Here is a 19847-nt window from a genome sequence, read left to right as displayed (position 1 = left end):
GCTTTCGTTTGCGCCATAATGCAGGTGTTCAGGTGCTGTAATCAGCAACGACGCTGATTACGTTACGCCAGGAACAGCGTTACGTGGCTGATTACACCATCGAGTTCCGCATCAGGGCAGCCGAAAGTTGATGGAACGAGGAAGCTCTTCTCGATGCCTTCTTCCAAGGGCTCTCTCCGCAGATCCGCAGCCTCCTCATCACCGTGGACCTGCCTACCTCCCTGGATTCACTCATCGCCCCAGCTCTTAAGATCGACCAGAGGCTAGCGATCCAGGGACAAATGGACGCGCTTGTCGGAGGAGAGCCGGGAGCGTCCGTCCCGGCGGCTTCCCTGCTATCGATGTCCACACCCGCGACAGAACCCATGCAGGTGGAAGGACTCGATGGGCCAGCAGAGGAGCGTCCCGCTCTGAAGGTCACGACTCTGGTGACTGGGAAATACACCGCGGTGGAATCGAGTCGAGCGCCTTAAGCACGGAGGGCCGTACTTATTCCGCCACAGCGTTTATTGACTCCGGCTCAGATGCTAATCTGATTAACCCTTGTGAAGTTGAGGCTTTGGGCACTGTGACTTTTCAGACACAGGGGTTCCGCAACACATATGCAGCCAATGGCAAATTCCTCTGCCAAGTGACTCACCGTATGCAAACCCTGGGGATGACATTTCCGGACGCTCACTCCGAGAAAATGAGTTTTCAAATATTCAATTCATGGAGCAGCGACGTCATCTTCTGCAGCCCAAGGTTTAAAGAACATAACCCGCACATTGACTGGACCACCAGTCAAGTCAGGGCATGGGGCGAAGAATGCAGCAAGGTGTGTTTTGGGACTCGAGAGGAGAGGGGTATACAGATCGCGCCCCTTGACATGCAGGAGTCGAGAGCCGTACCAGAGTGACCCGCAGTACCGTCCTGTTATTAGGACCTCGAGGAGGTCTTCTCGGAGTAAAAAGCCAAATCCCTGCCGCCACACCGTCTTTTCATTGACAGGCCCGGAACACCAAGCCATGAAGGAGTACGTGGAGGAGTCGCTAGTGGCAGGACTCATCCGACCATCTTCCTCACCGGCTGGAGCAGGATTCTTCTTTGTAAAGTAGTATGTAAAGAAGGACACCTCATATCGGGCCTACATTGATTATAGAGGACTCAATGACATCACCATTAATAACAGGTACCCTCCTCCCCTAATCGCTACCGCATTCAAATTGCTTCCAGGGGGCCCGGATCTTCACGAAATTGGACTTATGGAATCCATACCATCCGGTACGCATCCGAGAAGGGGATGAGTGGAAGATGGCATTCAATACACCTACTGGCCATTACGAGTACCTGGTGATGCCATTCGGGCTGACAAACGCACCAGCAGTGTTCTAGAATTTCATCAACGATGTCCTACAGGAGACTCTACCTCGACGACATACTGATTTTTTCCCTGGACGAGGCATCCCACATCGGACACGTCAGGGAGGTGCGACAGCGATTGCTACGCCATCAGCTGTACGTCAAAATGGAGAAGTGCGAGTTCGACCGATCCTCCGTCTCATTCCTGGGGTTCATCTTTGCCGAGGGACAGATTCAGATGGATCTCAGTAAGATCGACGTGGTCCTCCAATGGCCCACTCTGACCAGTCATCAGGACGTGCAGAGGTTCATTGGATTAGCAAACTTTTACCGCAAGTTCATCCAGAACCTCAGCTCTATTGCTGCCCCCCTGCACGCCCTCACTTCACCCCGCAACTTATTCGAGTGGGATGGGATCTGTCAGGAGGCCTTCGATAGACTCAAGTCGAGCTTTACCACAGCGCCAATACTCATCATGCCAGACCCAGAGAGGGAGTTGTGGTTGAAGTGGATGCATCAGACTCAGGGATGGGAGCAGTACTCTCCCAGAGGTGCGCTAAAGATGGAAGAATCCACCCATGTGCCTTTTTGTCAAAAAAACTAACTCCGGCCGAGCGAAATTATGATGTGGGCGACCCCGAACTACAGGCGGTCAAGAAAGCACTGGAGGAGTGGAGACACTGGCTGGAGGGATCACAAGTGCCGTTTCTGGTTCTTACAGACCACAAGAACCTGGACTATTTGAGGACCGCCAAAAGACTGAATGCTCACCAAGCAAGGTGAGCACTCTTTTTTACGCGGTTTCGGTCCTTCCGTCAAGGTTCGAAGAACGGCAAGCCAGATGCACGTTCTCAAATCCATGAAGGGGAGTGTACGGATCCCGTGAGTGTCCCGATTCTTCCGGAGGCCTGCTTCGTGTCCGGGTTCACCTGGGAGATCGAGACACGAGTGATGGAGTCCTTGACGGACACTCCAGGTCCAACCAAATGTCCTCCTGGTCGCCTGTTCGTTGTCCCTTCGCTACGAGGGGACGTCATTGATTGGGCTCACACCAAAAGACCGTCTGCCACCAGGGCATGGCAAAGACCCGCTTAGTCGTGGAACAACGGTTCTCGTGGCCAAACCTGGGGAAGGACGTAAGGGAATACATCAACGCATGTCCGGTATGTATGGCCAATAAAACCTCTCGCCTGCGACCTATGGGGGAGTTACGGCCATGACCGATTCCCTCTCGTCCCCGGTCACACATCTCCCTGGACTTCGTCACTGGGCTACCCTCCTCCCAAGGAAACATGGTGGTACGTTATGTCATTGACCGCTTTTCTAAAATGGTTCAATTTGTGCCAGCCCCAAACATTCCGTCTACCAAGCAGATGGCCCAGCCACTACTAGCCAAAGTCGTTTGCTACCACGGCCTGCCGGTGGACATCGTATCGGACAGAGGACCACAATTTATATCCCATTTCTGGAAGGAGTTCTGACTCCCCGCTTTCGACATCAGAACGAATAAAGACTTTCCTCCAACAGCCTTCCTGTCCACCGAGTCGTGCATTTGAGTCTGTCCTCGTGTTCTGGTTATGACATCCATTTTTGATGACATTTACTTTTGTTGTTGTGCCGTGGGATTTTTCAATTGTAAAATATGTGCCTTGGCTGTATAACGGTTGGAAATCATTGGTCTAAAAAATGTGTTGCGATGCCAAAGTAGAAAGAGAGTTTACAGAACGAAATATGGATAGAATGGAAGCTGGACTACCTCAAGCGTCACATTCAGCAGAAGTTATTTGAAAGAAAAGAAAAAAAATTATACGCAGATGTACATTGGGAATCGGGATTGGTACTTCATTGGGGGAGAGCGCCAAAGAGAAAAGGAACGAGCTGACACTGGTAAACAAATCGATCCGAGAGCGTGTTAAAAGTCTCATTGACAATATTCTCCAATACCAACATGAATAGAGAATATCTTTTGATTTTTTTTAATTCAGTCAGTCAATGGAGTAGATCAATTAATCAATCAGTTACTAATGTTAAAGTTCCACCTTGGCACACCTTCATTGGAGCTGATAGTAGATAATACAGTGCACAAAAAGCTAGTTCTGTATTTTAAATATAGGGATCAAAATAACGTTGATCAAACTTTTGGGGAGCATCATTCAGCGGTCAGCATGCGCTGCAAAATAATATTGGGCAAGCAATAATTCAGTTTTACACACAAAAAAAAACCAGACAGGGATATGATTGTGAAATAAATTTGGAAGCGAGGTTGGTTAGCATTTTAAGTTTGCAAAAACATAAAATTGTTCTTAATAAAAGTGTTCTCATGGGAATGTAAATACTGTAATCGGATTCTTTTAATAAACCATTTAACATCAATGGATGACTCGCCTGATATTACTTATAGTGGCCAAAGGGACCTTTCAGGGGTTTAGTATGTTTTCTCAGACACAAAAAAATTAAGGGAATAATGGACTCAAGAACTGATTATGATATAAAGGATAATTAAAGTGAATCCATCCATCCATCCATCTAAACCCTTCTACCAAATCAGGTTATGACTGGGGGAGGGGATAATCCAACCAATGTTCCCTCTAAACTGCGCGACTGCGCATTCGCGCACTTGTTGCACATACTCAGCGTAGAGGAAAACAGATCCAGTGAAGTGAACTATAGCCCAATGTTTTTTAGTTTTTTTTTAACACGCCAGCACACGCCTCTCACAGCCAGTTGCTGTTAGGCCATACATGTTACTTCCTAGTTTACCTGACACCGCCCCCTCCATTTTAAAGGGATTCACTCATAATTACAAACACTGGGGTATGTGATTAATTGAAGAAAAAGTGGTGAAACTGGATGAGATTTTCTCTTTTTTGAGTAAAAAAATGTCTGGTCTGAAGCCAAAGTTAAAAGTCCAGGATGAGATAGTGTGTAATGTTAAAATTCCGCCTCGGCACAGCCTGATTGAGGATGAAAGCACAGACGATACAGTGCACAAAAAGCTAATTCTTTATTTTTAATATAGGAGGCATTATAAGATTCACCCTAAAACTGTTTGGGAGCATCATTCATCTTTCATCATGCATTGCTAAAGATATTCCGCAAGCCACATTTCAAATTTATAGTTTATAGTTGGCTTGGTATGTATTTGTATTGGTTTACCAAACCAATGCTCAAACCACTGAGCAATGGGGCCTCTTGTAAAAACAAAAAATTGTTCTTAAAAATGTTCAAATCGGAATGTAATCGGAACCTTTTAATGGGCCGTGAGACTTCAATGAATGACACTAATTGACCACAGTACATACATCTGGGGTTGCTCACAGTGGTCAAAAGGCGCGCTCACGGCCTTAGTTTGTTTGCTCTGACACAAAATTAGAGGGAACATAGAATCCCACCATCCATTTTCTTAGCCACTTTTCCTCACAAGGGTCACGAGCCTGTTGGAGCCTATTCCAGTTGTCAACGGGCAGGAGGCAGGGTACACCCTGAAGTTGTTGCCAGCCAATTGCAGGGCAGATGGAGACAGACAACAGCCGCTCTCACGGTCACACTTAGGGGCAATTTAGAGTGTCCAATTAAAGTTGAATGTTTTTGGAATGGATGGTACGGTGGTTCAGCTGGAAACCATTGGCCTCGCAGTTTTGAGGACCCGGGTCCAATCCTGGCACTCCCTGTTTGGACTTTGCATGTTCTCCCCGTGCCTGCGTGGGTTTTCTTCGGGCACTCCGGTTTCCTCCCACATCCCAAAAACAGGCATAAGAAGAACATGCAAAGTCTACACAGGCGGGGCCAGGGTTCAACCTGGGTCCTCAGAACTGTGAGGCCAATGGTTTACAGCTGTTCAACCATGCCGCCAAACTGAACAAATATATATAATTCAATAAGTTACTGTATCTTCTTACAAATTTGTCATTAATGCTTTGGATTAGTTATAGCTACAAATGTTTATTTTGTTGCTGGTAAAGCATGTTTATTAGAAACATGCTTCCCATTCACCAATTTCATAGTTATAGAGTCATAGAGATTGATGTGCATTTAGATGTAGATGTTTCGATGTAAATTGCATAGTAAACAAGCCATATATGATTAATTGAACAGTTCTTATCTAAAAGGCTGTCCAAAACTTTACTTGAAATACTGTATATACATTTGGGAATGAGTATCTGTTATCTATAATTTTTCAAGTCACCTAAAGTGTTGGCTCAGACCTTGGCTCTTTGACCGGAATATGACGTGTGAAACAGCTGCATGCATGTGAAGGGGGTTGAAGTCCTTATAAGAAATGCAGCAGATGGTGAAGAAGGGTAGCTCTCCTCCATCCTGATCTAGTTGCAAAGGAGCAAATGTGTTCAATGTAAATGTGTAATTGTCCAAGGAGAAAAAAAGTACTGTGCATGTTAATGAGTTACTAGGTCACTTTGTCACCAGGCCACACATCACGCTTATTGATAAATGTAAATTTTAAAAACGTTTTTTGTTTGCCTGGAGAGGAGCATGGTGGATGACTGTTAAGGACATCTACCGCACAGTTCTGAGGACCCGGGTTCATATCCAGCCTCAGCTGAGTGGTATTTGCACGTCCTCACCATGCCTGCATGGTTTTTCTCCGGATAATCCAGTTTCCTCCCACATCTCAAAAGCATGGATGGTGGGTTAACTGAAGACGCTAAATTTTCCATAGGTGGGAATCTGCGTATGAAATGTTGTTTGTTCATAAGTGCCCTGTGTTTGGGTAGCGACCAGTTCAGGGTGTGTCCTGCCTTTTGCCCAAAGATGGTAGGGAGGGTGTCTAACATGCCCGTGACCCTTTTTAGGATAAGTGGTATGCAAAATGGATGTTTTCAGGGGGCAAATTAGGTGTGCAAATCTGTGCTTGTTGTGTGTATACTAATTAACATGGAGAAAAAAAGGCAAGGTCCACAACCCTAACAGAGAATGAGTTTGTTTTTTAGAAAGAAAAAAGTACCATAAGGACCGTCATGGAAATCTATTCTCTGCTTTAGCTTTAGGTAGATTTTTGTCACACTTTTATGTTAGAGATTGACAATGGAGTAAATATTCTTGGTTGACAATTGAGGAAGGAATCTTTCCGTGAATGTTCTGATGCCACTTTTGCATTGAAAAAAAATCCATAATCCATAATGTTGCCTGTCTGAGTTGGTCTTTCTGGGTGCACCTTTACTTCCTGTTTTTTTTTTTTTTTTTTGCCATGCAGTTCTGAAGACGTTAGCTTTTTTGGGCCAGATTGTTTTTCTTAATTGTCTTTTTGTCGTTCAACCTGTCTGTCTTTGGTTCAGAATAGTACAAGGAGGAACAATTCAATTCTGATTTGGAAGTCATTCACAATCTGTCAACAATTCACAGTCAGTACTGTCAACATAACAATCAGGATTCAGTGGGCAGTTCTGAGTTCAGGTAACAGTAGTTGAAAAGGTTTAGGTTGTTTTATATACATACGTTATAAAACATTAACCGTCATTCATCACGTCACATCATTGGATATTGAACATTTGGCATCAAAAGTGAGCATAGTCAGTCTCTATTTAACATCTGAGAATCCCTCCCAATATTCTAAGTCTATTGGATAACAAAGATGACATTCAGTGAGACACAGTATTTCAATTGTTCAAACTCATGTTACAACCAGTGTGTCATTGTGATTTGGCTTTGGTATTTCCTGAAACTCTGTGTGTGTGAGGCAGAGCCAAAATAGTATCAAACACAAAAACATGTCTTGCCTCCACAAATGAGTGCTCCTCCGATTCACCACCCTCATTGGTCTTTTCAACCTATGCCATCTCTTTTGAAATGCAGCGCCTCTGCACGAGTCATCTTACGCCCTATCCAGCGTGTTGTTTTCTAAAGATAACTCGAAATATTATTCAGGCTTTTCTGAGGTTGTGTGTATTAATGTAAATCTATCAAATGTCTCTGCCTCCTTCCAGATAAAGATTTTTTCAGAGTAAAATTATTGTGTTCATTTAATAATAACAAGTTCATGATTAAATCACATTTAGGATAAATAACCATATGAAGATGAATCCTTTGTTATTTGGGGGGGAGCTTAAACTAAGGACTTGTTCATGCTAACGCCCCTGGAAGGTCCTTAAAATTGGAAAAAATGTGGGGTCATGAGAATGTCATCCACACTGCACACAGAACGCCTGTGGGAGTAAGTGAGCAGCCTGCGCAAAAGGCTCGTGAGACATGTAGCCAGGGAAGATCTTGATTTCCCACGCTGTGAAGATTTATTTTTCCTGTTTTGGAAGCAAAATATCTTAAAAAATCCCACTTAACTCTCAATTCTTACATTAAAAGTTAGAACAACAAAATGCAGTACTGTGCAGGGCCATGCTCCACATACTGATAAATTTACCAACTAATAAATTACCGTAGATTCAGAACTTGGACGTTAAATTGTTAAAATAGGTAGATTATTGGGATTTATCAAATTTACAGATCTTGAAAAGACACCACTAAATGATCCAAATCTGCTAGTTCAGAGATTTTAAATGATGGTCTGTACAAATAAAAAATTGTCATGTGAAGTTGTAGTCACATTGATTTACAATAAATTTTAAAATGAATAAAATTACAATTAATTATAAAAAAAAAATTCACTGGTCCACATATGCTTAATGCCAAACAACAGTTGATAATCAGTATAGAGCTCATGCACGTGATATCACCATTTTCACGGCGCCATATTGCCGGTCAAACAGAGCTGCTCGACATTGTGGGAGACATTGAACCAGAGGAGAATATTTACAATACCCAAGACCTGTTGTGCTGTTGGTTGTCACAATAGACCAGGCAGAGCTCATTCAATTGAATACCAGCAGAAAAGACCAGAAAACAATCAATAGATTTCGGCAATTAAACATGATGGATGGTGCCCAACCAAAATACACACACGACTGTGTCGCGATCGCTTCATTTCAGGTAGGAATTATTCTTTTCAATCTTTAATTACCAAAAAGTATTTATAATGCCATATTGTCTTATTTGAGAACAATGCGTGTTAAAATAAAAAAATTTGTCGCAGAGGTTTACGGAGGTAAAGTGTGGCTGCAATCGCTTCCATGTACGTTCCTTAGAGACGACTCCATGCTCCTTTTTTTTTTTCAATCATAGTTAATGAATGAGAGTTTGTGTAAAACCAAGGGCCATTTATTTAAATATTGGTATTTGTTTTGAATACCAGCGGAAAAGATCGATGGATTCCAACAAAGGTCAACATGTCGCCGAACACACTTCCTCGTTCACAAGCCGTCAACCGTCATGTTTTTTTCAATCATAGTTAATGAATCCGAGTTTGTGTAAAACCAGTGATCATTTACTTAAACATTGGTATTTGTATTGACTACTAGCTGAAAAGATCGATGGGTTCCGGCAAACCTTAATGTGTCGCCGAACACACTTCTGCGTTCACAAGCCGTCAAAACTGTCACTATGTGGGATTTATTCCTGATGAGAACAGATCCAGCAAGAAAGTAATCGTATGCATGCAGACTTTTATACGCTTTCAAACTTTTCCGTGTAAATCTCGATGACTTACTCACCAGATCCACGTGTATATCCAGTTGTCTAAGACAAGCGGAAGCGAATTAACAGTCCAATTTCTTATCAGCGAAAACATCGACTTCGGTATTAAATATGGGTCTTCTATGCCGAGTTTATCTAATTTTTCCATGTACCGTACAAGACTCTGGGCATCGTGCTACAAGGCATACTTCCGTGTCGTCTCCAAACCACTTAGCATTGAGCAATGCTTAGCTTGACCGGCAATATGGCGTGGTAAACAAAAGTCACATAATTTTATGATGTAGGTGCACGAGCTCTATAGCATTTATATTATCTGAAATGCTTTTTATTTTTAAATACTGTTGAACAAAATAGAATCATTCATTAACATTCCATCACTCATGAGATATGAGAAAAATGTGCATGTAGATGAGTCCATAATTCTTGAATGGAGACTCGAGCTTTCATGGCTTTTCTTTTGTATTTAGATTCAGTATTTTATGTATCCATTTATTTGAAAGACAGTAATTGCAAATACAATTTTAAAATTGCGCACAGGAAAATTTATTTGTAATGCAATTAAGCGTCAACAGGTAGTTTTTCACAATAAAATGTATTTTCTATCAAATATAACATTTTATGAAAATAGAGAGTAAAAAACGAAATACTGTATTTTTCTTTCCTTAGTCAGGGTGGGGCCAAAGGGAAATCGCAATGGTGAAAACACTAACTACAAATTATTGCGGCTCCCTAAATGACTAATATATAACATCCAAAAGTTTAACCAGAAGGAAATCTTGAAAAAAAAAAACAATACTATTTAAAAAAGCATCATACAGTGCTTGCATTTACCAAAATCCATCCTGTAGAAACAGTATACACTGTGAATACTACTGTACTGGTGTCAAAAGTTAAAAAACATATAATATCAAATGTCTTACTTTCAAAGACATCTGTGGCTCTGTTCCATACCCGACAACAGAAGATGAATAGGCCATCCCAATGAGAATACCAAAAAGGCAGAGGGAGCGCATTGCTTTAGCAGCCATATTCTGTTTTTTTTTTCCAAGTGGATTTTTTCCTCTGTCAGTCATGTCAGTGGGAGAGTATCTGTGTGGCTTCTTGTGCTCCACTTCTCCAGTGCTACAATATCTTGATTTCTCACTGTGCCGAGTTCTCTCCCAGACTGAGTAGAATAAACAAAGTTGTGGGAACTTCCTCCCTTTCTCTCCCTTATGTCTAGTTCTGAATCTCTTCACTTGGTGAAACTGCCCTCCCCCACTGCCTGAGCCAGTGTCTCTAAATCAGATACAGATGGAAAGGCAGGAAATGAAAGCGAGAGGAAAGCAAGAGAAGATAAATACATAGTTTACAACATTGCCCTTATGATGATGTGATGGCAATGTTCCCTAAAACCAGTCTTTATTTCTCCATACAGTGTCGTTTTACTTGCTCTATTGCTCTCTCTCTCTCTCCCTCTCTCTCTCTCTCTCTCTCTCTCTCTCTCTCTCTCTCTCTCTCTCTCTCTCTCCCTCTGAATATATATATGGATATATGTGTATCCATCCACCCATCCATTTTCTGAGCTGCTTATCCTCACAAGGGTCGTGGGAGAGCTGGAGCCAATCCCAGCTGTCATCGGGTAGGAGGCCGGGTACACCCTGAACTGGTTGCCAGTCAATCGCAGAGCACATAGAGACAGCCAATGGGTCCCTCTATGGATCCAGGCATGAAGGTAAGGATGGAATGCGAGCACCTGGTGGTCAGCCTGGCATCCACAGGGCTCAGCTGGGTACAACCGGAAAGGGTAACGTGGGTCCCCCTTCCCATTGGCTCACCACCTGACAGAGGGGCCAAAGAGTTCAGGTGGCTGGGCGGTGGCTGCAGATGTCGACCTTGGCAATCTGATCCCCGGCGACAGAAGCTGGTTGTAGTGACTTGGAACATTATTGAGATTGAGACACCCAGATTCACCCTTCATTACCCAAGGAGATTTTAACACAGCTAAACTTAACCACGAACTTCCTAAATATAAGGAGCATGTAAAATGTCCGACGAGGGAAAACACTCTAGAACACTGCTATACTTCCAATAAACACGCATATCGCGCAATTCCCGGTGCTCTCCTAGGCTCCTATGATCACTGCTTACTCTACTTAATACTGACAAACAACCAAGCACTTAAGTGTGTGAAGCCTTTGGTAAAATCAGTAAAAAAAAAATGGATGAATGAGGCAAAATTACAACTTCAAAGCTTCTTTGGCGGCACAGACTGCAGTGTCTTTAAAAATTCACAGAGCAGCCTTGATGAATTGATAGATATCGCTACTACGTATGTCAGTTTCTAGGAGAAGGTGTGTGTACCAACAAAAACGTTTTGCATGTTCAATAAAAAAACAGCTGTGTATATCGTTGTGGCAATAGCGCCATCTACAATCGCACTAGAAACCAGCTGACTCGAGAAATTAAAATTTCAAAAAGAGATTATGGACCTAGACTGGAAAAACATCTTGGCGCAAATGACTCCAAATCAGTCTGAGACCGGGGAGAATCCCTCAGTAATTACAGGCGATCCTCCCCCCAAGTTTCTGCCCATTATCCCTGAACTCCTCTCCTCCAAGCTTCTCCAGCTTAGCGTCTCGCCTGCCATCTCCTAGTGGATCTATAACTTCCTGAAGGCAGGACACAGCAGGTGAAGCTGGGGGACATCACCTCATCCATGCGCACTATCAGCACCCCAAGGTTGTCTCCTCTCCTCTCTGGTCTTGTCACTCTACACAAACAACTGCGCCTCAAGGCACCTGGCTGTCAAAATGCTGAAGTTCCCAGATGACAGCACAGTCATCGGCCTAATCAAAGACGCCAACGAGTCCGAGTATCAATAGGAAGTGGCAAGACTGGAGCTTTGGTGTCGCCAACACAACATCGAGTTGAACGCGCTAAAAACTGTGGAAATGATTGTGGACTTCAGAAGGCATCCTTCACCACAGATTCCACTCATGCTGTCCAACTGTTTTGTGTCAACCATCAAGACGAAGTGGCTAAGAAAATGGATGGATGTATACAGCATATTTTTTTTTATTTGTGCAGGGTTTTTAATTTTAATAAAATGCTTGCGTGTTAAAGTAAGCAGTATTACATACTAGTCATTCACAGAATAGGAGTCCTTTTGCAATTCATCAAAAATAATTTGTGCACCCTGAAATAGATTAAAATGAACCTATGCTTTGTCTACACATTTTTTTCTTATTTTCTAAACTTTGAACCTTATTTTTTTATATTAATTACAGATGTTGCAGGAAGCATCTTCTGCACAAGAGGTTGACATCGAGCCAGCAGATACTAAATCTCCTTTTGTGGTCCATTCCAAAATTTGCCAGACTGATGAAGGGCCTATACAGTGAAGAAAATAAGCATTTGAACAGCCTGCTATAGTACAAACATATACATCAACAAAAAAATCAGGATGTACTGTGTACTCTTGGCCCTCTGGATGAGTAAAGGTGTCACAAATCTTTGACAAACAGCAGGATAGATGCGGCACGTGGTTATTTCTGCCAACAATTCCCCAACACCATCTCACAAGCTGTCGATAAGTAGATTAATCTGAAAATAAGAAAATATGGTAATTTCCCAGAATCGGACTTTGTTTGAACAAGCATTGATTGGAAAAATGCTGCTTTTAACAGGAGCAATAATAATATAAATAATTCTTTATTTTGAAATATCTTAATGTAGGTGGGGCGGCACAGAGGCGCAGCTATAAAGCATTTGCCTCACAATTATGAGGACCCGGGTTTAATCCCGGCCCCACCTGTGTGGAGTTTATATGTTCTCCCCATGTCTGTGTGCATTTTCTCCGGGATGTCCAGTTTCTTCTCCTTGATGACAGCTGGGATAGGCTCCAGCACTTCCGTGACCCTTGTGAGGATAAGCGATGAAGAAAATGGATGGATGAATGTAAATGTCAAAAAGATGGGCTGATTAGGAGAAATAATAATTTTTAAACTATCCCTAACTTGAGCTGTGGAAAATCCAGTCACTGCTGGGACTGTTGCCTAAATTTTAAAAAGGCAACCTCCAATACCGATGCGTTCAGACAGCTAGCAATAAATCCTGGGTGCTCCATCATGCACTGCAACAGATGCTCTGGATAATCTGCCATTTTCTGGTGAGTATGTTCACTCGCATGGCAGCAAAGATTCACCTGTTTGCACAGGTATGCAGCATTTACATGCACACCTGTGGATATCATAAAAAATACAAAACTAAAAATCTGTTCACATTCACAAAATTTTACATCTCAAAGACCTACATCAGTCCACTAAACAGTACTATCCCCCCCACCTACAGTTCTATTTTAAGCATTTAGAGCAAAACAAAACCACAAGATATCGGTTTCGGGCTTTCACTGTAAAGTTTTGCTGTTTTGCTTATGACATCTTGGGAAAAATGTGACTAAAATGGGGTTTGGACAGGTCTGGGTACTGTCTACTCGGTAGGTTGCTCTCAAATTAACATAGCAATAGTTTAAATGGTTTCCGTTCATTAAAATCCTTATTTATGTAAATATACCAACTTAGACTATGGACTACTACTTCTGTGTGTTTTGTTGCAATAATAAACAAACATTGTACAGGCAAAATAGTTGTCGCGGTTGTCGGGTACCAATTCACTAAATACACGGCATTTGCACAATTTTAAAACAAGACCGAACATTTTGTATATACATTCAGGATATCAAATTTATTACTATTTATCAGTTAATGGCTCAAGAAACAAAACAACAACTTCACACAATGCTTACCAGTCCTGTGTTTCCAAAATGAGAAAGTCCTCCTAGCTGGGTTGCCACCTTCATCACCAGCTATTTTGAATGTGTGTGCTGTCTAACTGGCTCAAAATGATAACCTTTAACGCCTTTATAAAGCTCGTATTCTAAACCGTCTTCTTGGGACCCATCGGATTCATGTTCATCACTCAAATAATTATTGAATCTTTCCATCTCTCTCACATTCATATAATGTATATATCAAAGATTTTGAGTCTGATCTTTGGTAAGAGGTGACAACTCGTAACACTTGTACCTTTTCCACTCTTTGCAAAGATGTTCCTTCTTTTTTAATTTTGTAATTTCATTTCTCACGTTTGTGACATAATGAGCATGGCTCCTAAGGAAGCATGGCCTGCCACAAGAGCTGCTGAGGCAGTTCTACACTGTGGTCATCCAATCAGTACTGTATTCCTCCATCACAGTCTGGTTTGGTGCTGCCACAAAAAAGGACAAACTCCAACTGCAATGGCCAATCCAAACTGCTACGTCAAAGCACAGTTATTGGAACACCACGATTAAACAATTTTGTTCTTGTGGGCTGGTATTTCCGGGTGAGCAGTATCCCAAATTGTGCATTTATTTTTAGTCGGCACAGAATTTTTCATAAGATCCAGAACACAGATGGAGTTAACAGAAGAGGAAACAACACGTAACAAAAGTCTAAGTCCCATGCATACAACACAGTCACTCGGGGTTTTATTACCCGCTTGTTCTGCCATTAGTAACCAATTATTGTTTACTGCGCTAACGCCAGTCAAAACCCTAAACCACGCATCAACAGATAGGGCTTTGTTTATAATACGACTCTTCATACGACTATTGGAGGCAATCCTGTGGGAACTGATGAGCACGGGGCCCATGTTGTTTTCATGCTTTGTCAAATTAAAGGCAGTTTTATTTGGACAAAATGTATATAGGTACATGGATCTTTGTTAGCCTTGTAAACACATAAGCCTAATGTGTAACACTTAATGGGGGAGGAGAAATAAACGGCAGGGGGAGATCCCACTAGAGGGGAAAGAGTGGTATTAAGGTTAAGAAACAAATGGGGTTCTCTATTTACTTGTCCTCTTCTGATAGAGAGTCTCTGTTGCCAGTCTTGGATTTTTCCCATCCGTATGACACCTTATCCCACCATCCCCTTAAGTGGTGTGAGACATATCCCCAGCCCCCAGCCTTTGTGTATCCGCTCGTATCTGTGTACCAATCATAGTCTCCCCACTCATCATCGCGTTATACCCTCCAATTGAAAACAAATGTAGATTTAGCATAAGTACACTGGAGAATTTAAAAGCATTGTAACAAAAGCAAAGCTCATCCGTTCGTTTGTCGGGATTATCACAGGGATTTTCCAATTGTTCTATTGCGGTTTTGGCTAGCGTCGGCAACGGATAATACGAAGTGAGATTCCCAAAGAGCAATTTCCCAAATCAAAATACCAAGAACAACAATAACGCCACTAATAAGAATACCATAGATTCCTGCACTCCCTCTCTTGGTCCGAAAAGCAATCAGACCATCCGTAGGAATCATGGTTAACAATAAAACAACAAAAAACGAGAAAATAAAAATGCAACTAAGAGTCTGTAACAGGGCGAAGCATAGAATAATGAAACCACTTATTTCCTTTTCCCTCCAAGCAGATGGCTTTGGAGGTACGAGCAGTCACCTTGTGTGGGCCAGTTCTGAGCTCGTTCTACCCACTTACGAGAGAGTCTTTTAAGGTAGACAGATGACCACTCAGGAAGATCAAGTGTAGGAGGTGGTGATGGAAGAGAGTCCTGGATCTGTTAAGAGAAATTAGAAGCAAAAGAATGCAGTTGTGTCCAAAAGAGTTTATGAGAAAACGTGGGAGACATGACGCCCTCCTCCAGCGGTTGGAGTGAGGTGGAAGGGCCAGCCATCAGACGACCTGTAAGAAGTTCATCAGGGGAGAAACCAATAGAGCGAGACACAGTTTGTCTCACAGACATTAGGGCAAGGGGGAGAGCCAGAACCCATTTCATGTCGGAAGAGGTACATATTTTAGCCAGTTTTTCCTTCAACGTGCGATTCATGCATTCAACTGAACCTTGACTGCCAGGGTGATAAACACAAGCAAACATGTGAATTAACCCTAACCATTTCTCTACAGTAGCTCGGTGTGTGGATGTGAAGTGTGTACCGTTGTCTGAGTGGATGAGAGCGGGGAAAACCATGCGTTGGGATCCAGTGGTTCACCAAAGATTTCATTACTGACATGGTGTCTTTGCGAGCGCAGGGGTAGGCTTCAGGCCATCCGGAAAAGGTGTTAACAAAAAAAAAGAAGGTAGCGATTAACTTGAACAGGACTGATCATGTCTGTGAAATCCATGACCAGGTCAGCACCAGGCCAGGTGGGTGGGTCAAATGAACCTGGCAAAGGTCTAAGTGTGGGGTGAACATTGTGTTGCTGGCAAATATTACAGTCACGACAGTCGGCGTGACACAAGTCAGACATTTTAGGATGCCACCACATGCAAAGTTTGGTTAGCATGGCTCTGGGACCAATATGATCCATAGAGTGAGTTTCGGTCAAAATGTCACGGAGTAAAGGTCCATCAGGTAACATTGGCTGGCCATAGGGGCCTACCCAGAGACCGTCAGGGGCACGGGTGGCCCCGCCAGCACACCACATAGTCTTATGTTCGGGAGAGGCGTTGTGCTGTATTTTAACCAATTCATTATGAGACGGAGGTTCGGGCAGGTCAAGAGCGGATTTGTCAGATAATTGAACAAGCATCTGTGGGACATAGCCCGCAGCCTGCTTGGCAGCCAAGTCCGCAGCATTATTGCCGAGGGCCGTAGTTGAAGTGGATTTGGAGTGGCCAGTGACCTTGACGATAGCCACCACCAACGGTTTGGCCAGGGCTTTGTCTAATCATTGGATCAGTTTCAAATGTGCAATAGGAGTACATTTGGCTGTTTTAAAGTTGTTCGTGCAGACAGGTCCAACACAGCAGCCAATACAACGTAAGCTGAGTTAGAATAGACAGTGACAGATTGTCCAGCCGCTAGTTCCAGTGCGAGACAGAGTGCGAGCACTTCCGCTGCCTGGGCTGAGGGAGCAGATGTTAGTACGGAAGAGGAAACAGTTAAAAATTCACCTGAGGGCTGCTGCTCCACTACGGCAGCTGCCACAGCCAAAGACCCATCCGGTTTACGGTAACAGCAACCATCAGTGAATAGGACCCTGCCGTTAGTCAGAGGTTGGACAGAGAGATCAGCACATGGGCGAAGAGAATCAGTCACAGCAATTTCACAGCAGTGTGGGTCTACATGCAATTCATCAGTCATGTGAATGCCAGTGTGGACATATGTGATGTTTGGTGCCGTGAGAATTTTCAACAGGCGTGTTTGCCTAAGAGAAGTTAATGTGAAAGCTGATGAGGCAACGTAGGCTGTCACCGAGTGGTCAGTAAGGACCACAAGGGGATATGACATGACTATGTGTGCATTTTTTGTTTTTTGTTTTTGATAACTTTGGCAAGGCCAGCTGCAAACCTAGTGCATTCAGGGATTTTGGCCTCAAGTGGATCAAGTGGAATGCTACAATACATCAGGACATGACACTTTCCATCCCTCTTCTGATAAAAAAGTAGCATTCACAATGGTAGGTGTAACGGTAAGATTAAGTGAAATGGGATTTTGTAATTTGGGGCAGCCAGAAATGCTGCTGATACGAGATCATGTACAAGAGTGGTATAGACAGAGTCTAACTCCGCTGACCACTCTAATTTGGCAGCAAGGTTTCTGTAAGCTTGGTTTATCACCATGTGTCTGAGGGAAGTGGTGCGATCTGTAAAGCATGGAAGATAGTATCTGCTGTAGCTGCACAAACCAAGGAAAGCAAGCATATCCTTCACCGTGTCAGGACGTTTGAGCTGGAGAATAGAAGAACGATGCTCAGAGGACATAGTGGAGCCTTCAGAGGACACCACTCTGCCCAAAAAGGTCACTGATTTGTGACAACACTGAAGCTTCTTTCTGGAGGCTTTGAATTCCAGCTCATGCAAACGAAGCAAAACGCGTTTAGTTAGACAAAAACACGATGTTGGGGCTGCCAACAAGGAGATCATCAACATACATCAGGAGTTTACATCTGTCTGGGAGTTCTAGATACTGCAGCAATGATTTCAAACATTGATGGAGAATTCCAGGTGAATTTTTGAAGCCTTGTGGCAATCAAAATTGTGTGCCTGATATCTGAATGCAAACAAGTGTCTACGCTTGGGTGCAGGCGGGACACAGAAGACTGCATTTGCCAAATCAATTGCTGTGAAGTAGTTCAAGTCAGGTGTGATGGGAGACAACGTTCTGTATGGGTCTGGTACAGGTGTGGTCGTTAAATCTTTAACGGCTCTCAAATCATGCGCCATACGATAAGTGTTACCATATACATTTAGAACTGCTCTGAGTGGCGTACACCATGAGGAGGTGGACGTTTCCAGGTCTCCAGAATTCCACAGGCCAGTGAGCGTGTCCTCCATCATCTGGTTAGCAGTCGCAGGCCAAGGATATTGAAGTCTGTAAACATGTCATCCTGGAAAAACTGTGATTTTAAAGGTCTAGTGTCATACCTATAAACATTCATTATTATTATCATTATTCACTTCAATGTCTGTATGAAAAAATAAATATGACCGGAGAGCGCGTCATTCATGCGCAAAGTTGCGGAAGTGTCATTTGAAGACATCCAAGTGGTCGCCATATTGGTTGCATCCCCTCTCCGTGACGTCACCCCGGACATTCGCCATTGAAAACACGCGGTGGACCCTACAATGGGAGATGAACACGCCCCTTCTGATACGGAAGCTCTTTTCAAAGAAGAGAGCATCACACAACCGAGTGAAGTTACCGGGGCAATATTACCTATTATTATTGATAGTCCTGCCATAAACGTCACTTCCTCCTTTCATGGTGGGAGCTACAAAAAGCTGTATATGTCAAAATCATGTTTTGTGGTGAAAAAACACATGAATCTATGTCGACTTCTGTTTTTTCATTAATAACATACTAAAAATCATTTTATGACAGTGGCCCTTTAATATCTGGAACATCAAAGGGTCCAGAGGACCAAACTGGTTTAGGCAGTTCATTTAACATTGACTCAGCGTAGTCATGGTCAGAGTAGTCACGTCCGTGTTCTCTAGTTAGGGTCTTGTGTTCTAATATGGTCACATTAGTTATCAGCGGCACGGTGGCTCAGCTGGTAAAGCATTGGCCTCAAAGTTCTGAGGTCCCAGCTTCAATCCCGGACCCGCCTGTGTGGAGCTTGCATCCTCTCCCCGTGCCTACATGGGTTTCCTCCGGGCAACCTGCTTCCTCCCACATTCCAAAAACATGCAACATTAATTGGACACTCCAAATTGCCCCTAAGTGTGATTGCAAGTGTGGCTGTTTGTCTCTATGTGCCCTGTGATTCACTAGCAACTAGATCAGGGTGTACCACGCCTCCTGCCCAATGACAGCTGGGATAGGCTCCAGCACTCCCTGCGACCCTCGTGAGGATAAGCGGTGAAGAAAAGGAACAAGGAAGGAAGAGGTGCGTCAGGAACAATGATGCTATATGCATCTGCAGATTTGGAGATCTGTACATTAGGGAGTTGTGTGTCCTACCAGTCAGTCATTTGAGTCAGTCGGTTCACCATAGGTCCCAGCTGTCGGGCCTCGTGTCCTGGGAAGACAGCGAGTGAAATGTGGGGTACTGACTCTTCCTGCATTTTGAACCATGTCATTCGATCTGGTGTATGAGAGCAGGATGCCGCTACACCATCTCTTGCGTATATATGTGTGGATGTAATGTCCCAAGCATCACCTTGTATGCCTTTAAGTTTTCCATGTATACTAAATCGTGGTTGTGGTCGTAATATAGTGTGCAATGATATAAATCTTGTGGAAGTAGGTAAGCCCTAAGAGTGTTTAACCAGGGCTTCCATAACAGAAATTGATGTATGAGACCAGGTTTGAGTGGTGTTTCTGCTTCAAGTCAGGCCCAATAAATGTCCACAGATGGAGTTGGTTCACTCTCAGGTGTCATAAGCCATTATCCAGAGTGGCAGACGTTGTCAGCTGCAGGCATTATTTGTCCATTTGGGAAAGAAACTACAAGTCCTTCAGTGCCACATAAAAT

General features: G+C 43.3%; 1 protein-coding gene across 4 annotated transcripts in view; it reads right to left on the bottom strand.

The window, feature by feature from the left end:
- lama4 (laminin, alpha 4) overlaps positions 1-10111 on the bottom strand; it is a 124860-nt gene extending 114749 nt beyond the window's left edge. The window contains exon 1 of one of the 4 annotated variants that reach the window (XM_061811827.1): positions 9804-10111. In XM_061811827.1, coding sequence (XP_061667811.1) covers positions 9804-9956 — 153 coding nt within the window. In that variant the 5' untranslated portion in view covers positions 9957-10111. The remainder of the gene's footprint in view (positions 1-9803) is intronic. The other 3 variants (XM_061811823.1, XM_061811824.1, XM_061811826.1) reach the window with 3 other exon arrangements.
- Positions 10112-19847: the final 9736 nt, after the last annotated feature.

Source organism: Syngnathoides biaculeatus, chromosome 23, assembly GCF_019802595.1.
Source record: "Syngnathoides biaculeatus isolate LvHL_M chromosome 23, ASM1980259v1, whole genome shotgun sequence".
Classification (NCBI taxonomy): domain Eukaryota; kingdom Metazoa; phylum Chordata; class Actinopteri; order Syngnathiformes; family Syngnathidae; genus Syngnathoides; species Syngnathoides biaculeatus.
This window is presented reverse-complemented; position numbering and strand designations above follow the sequence as displayed.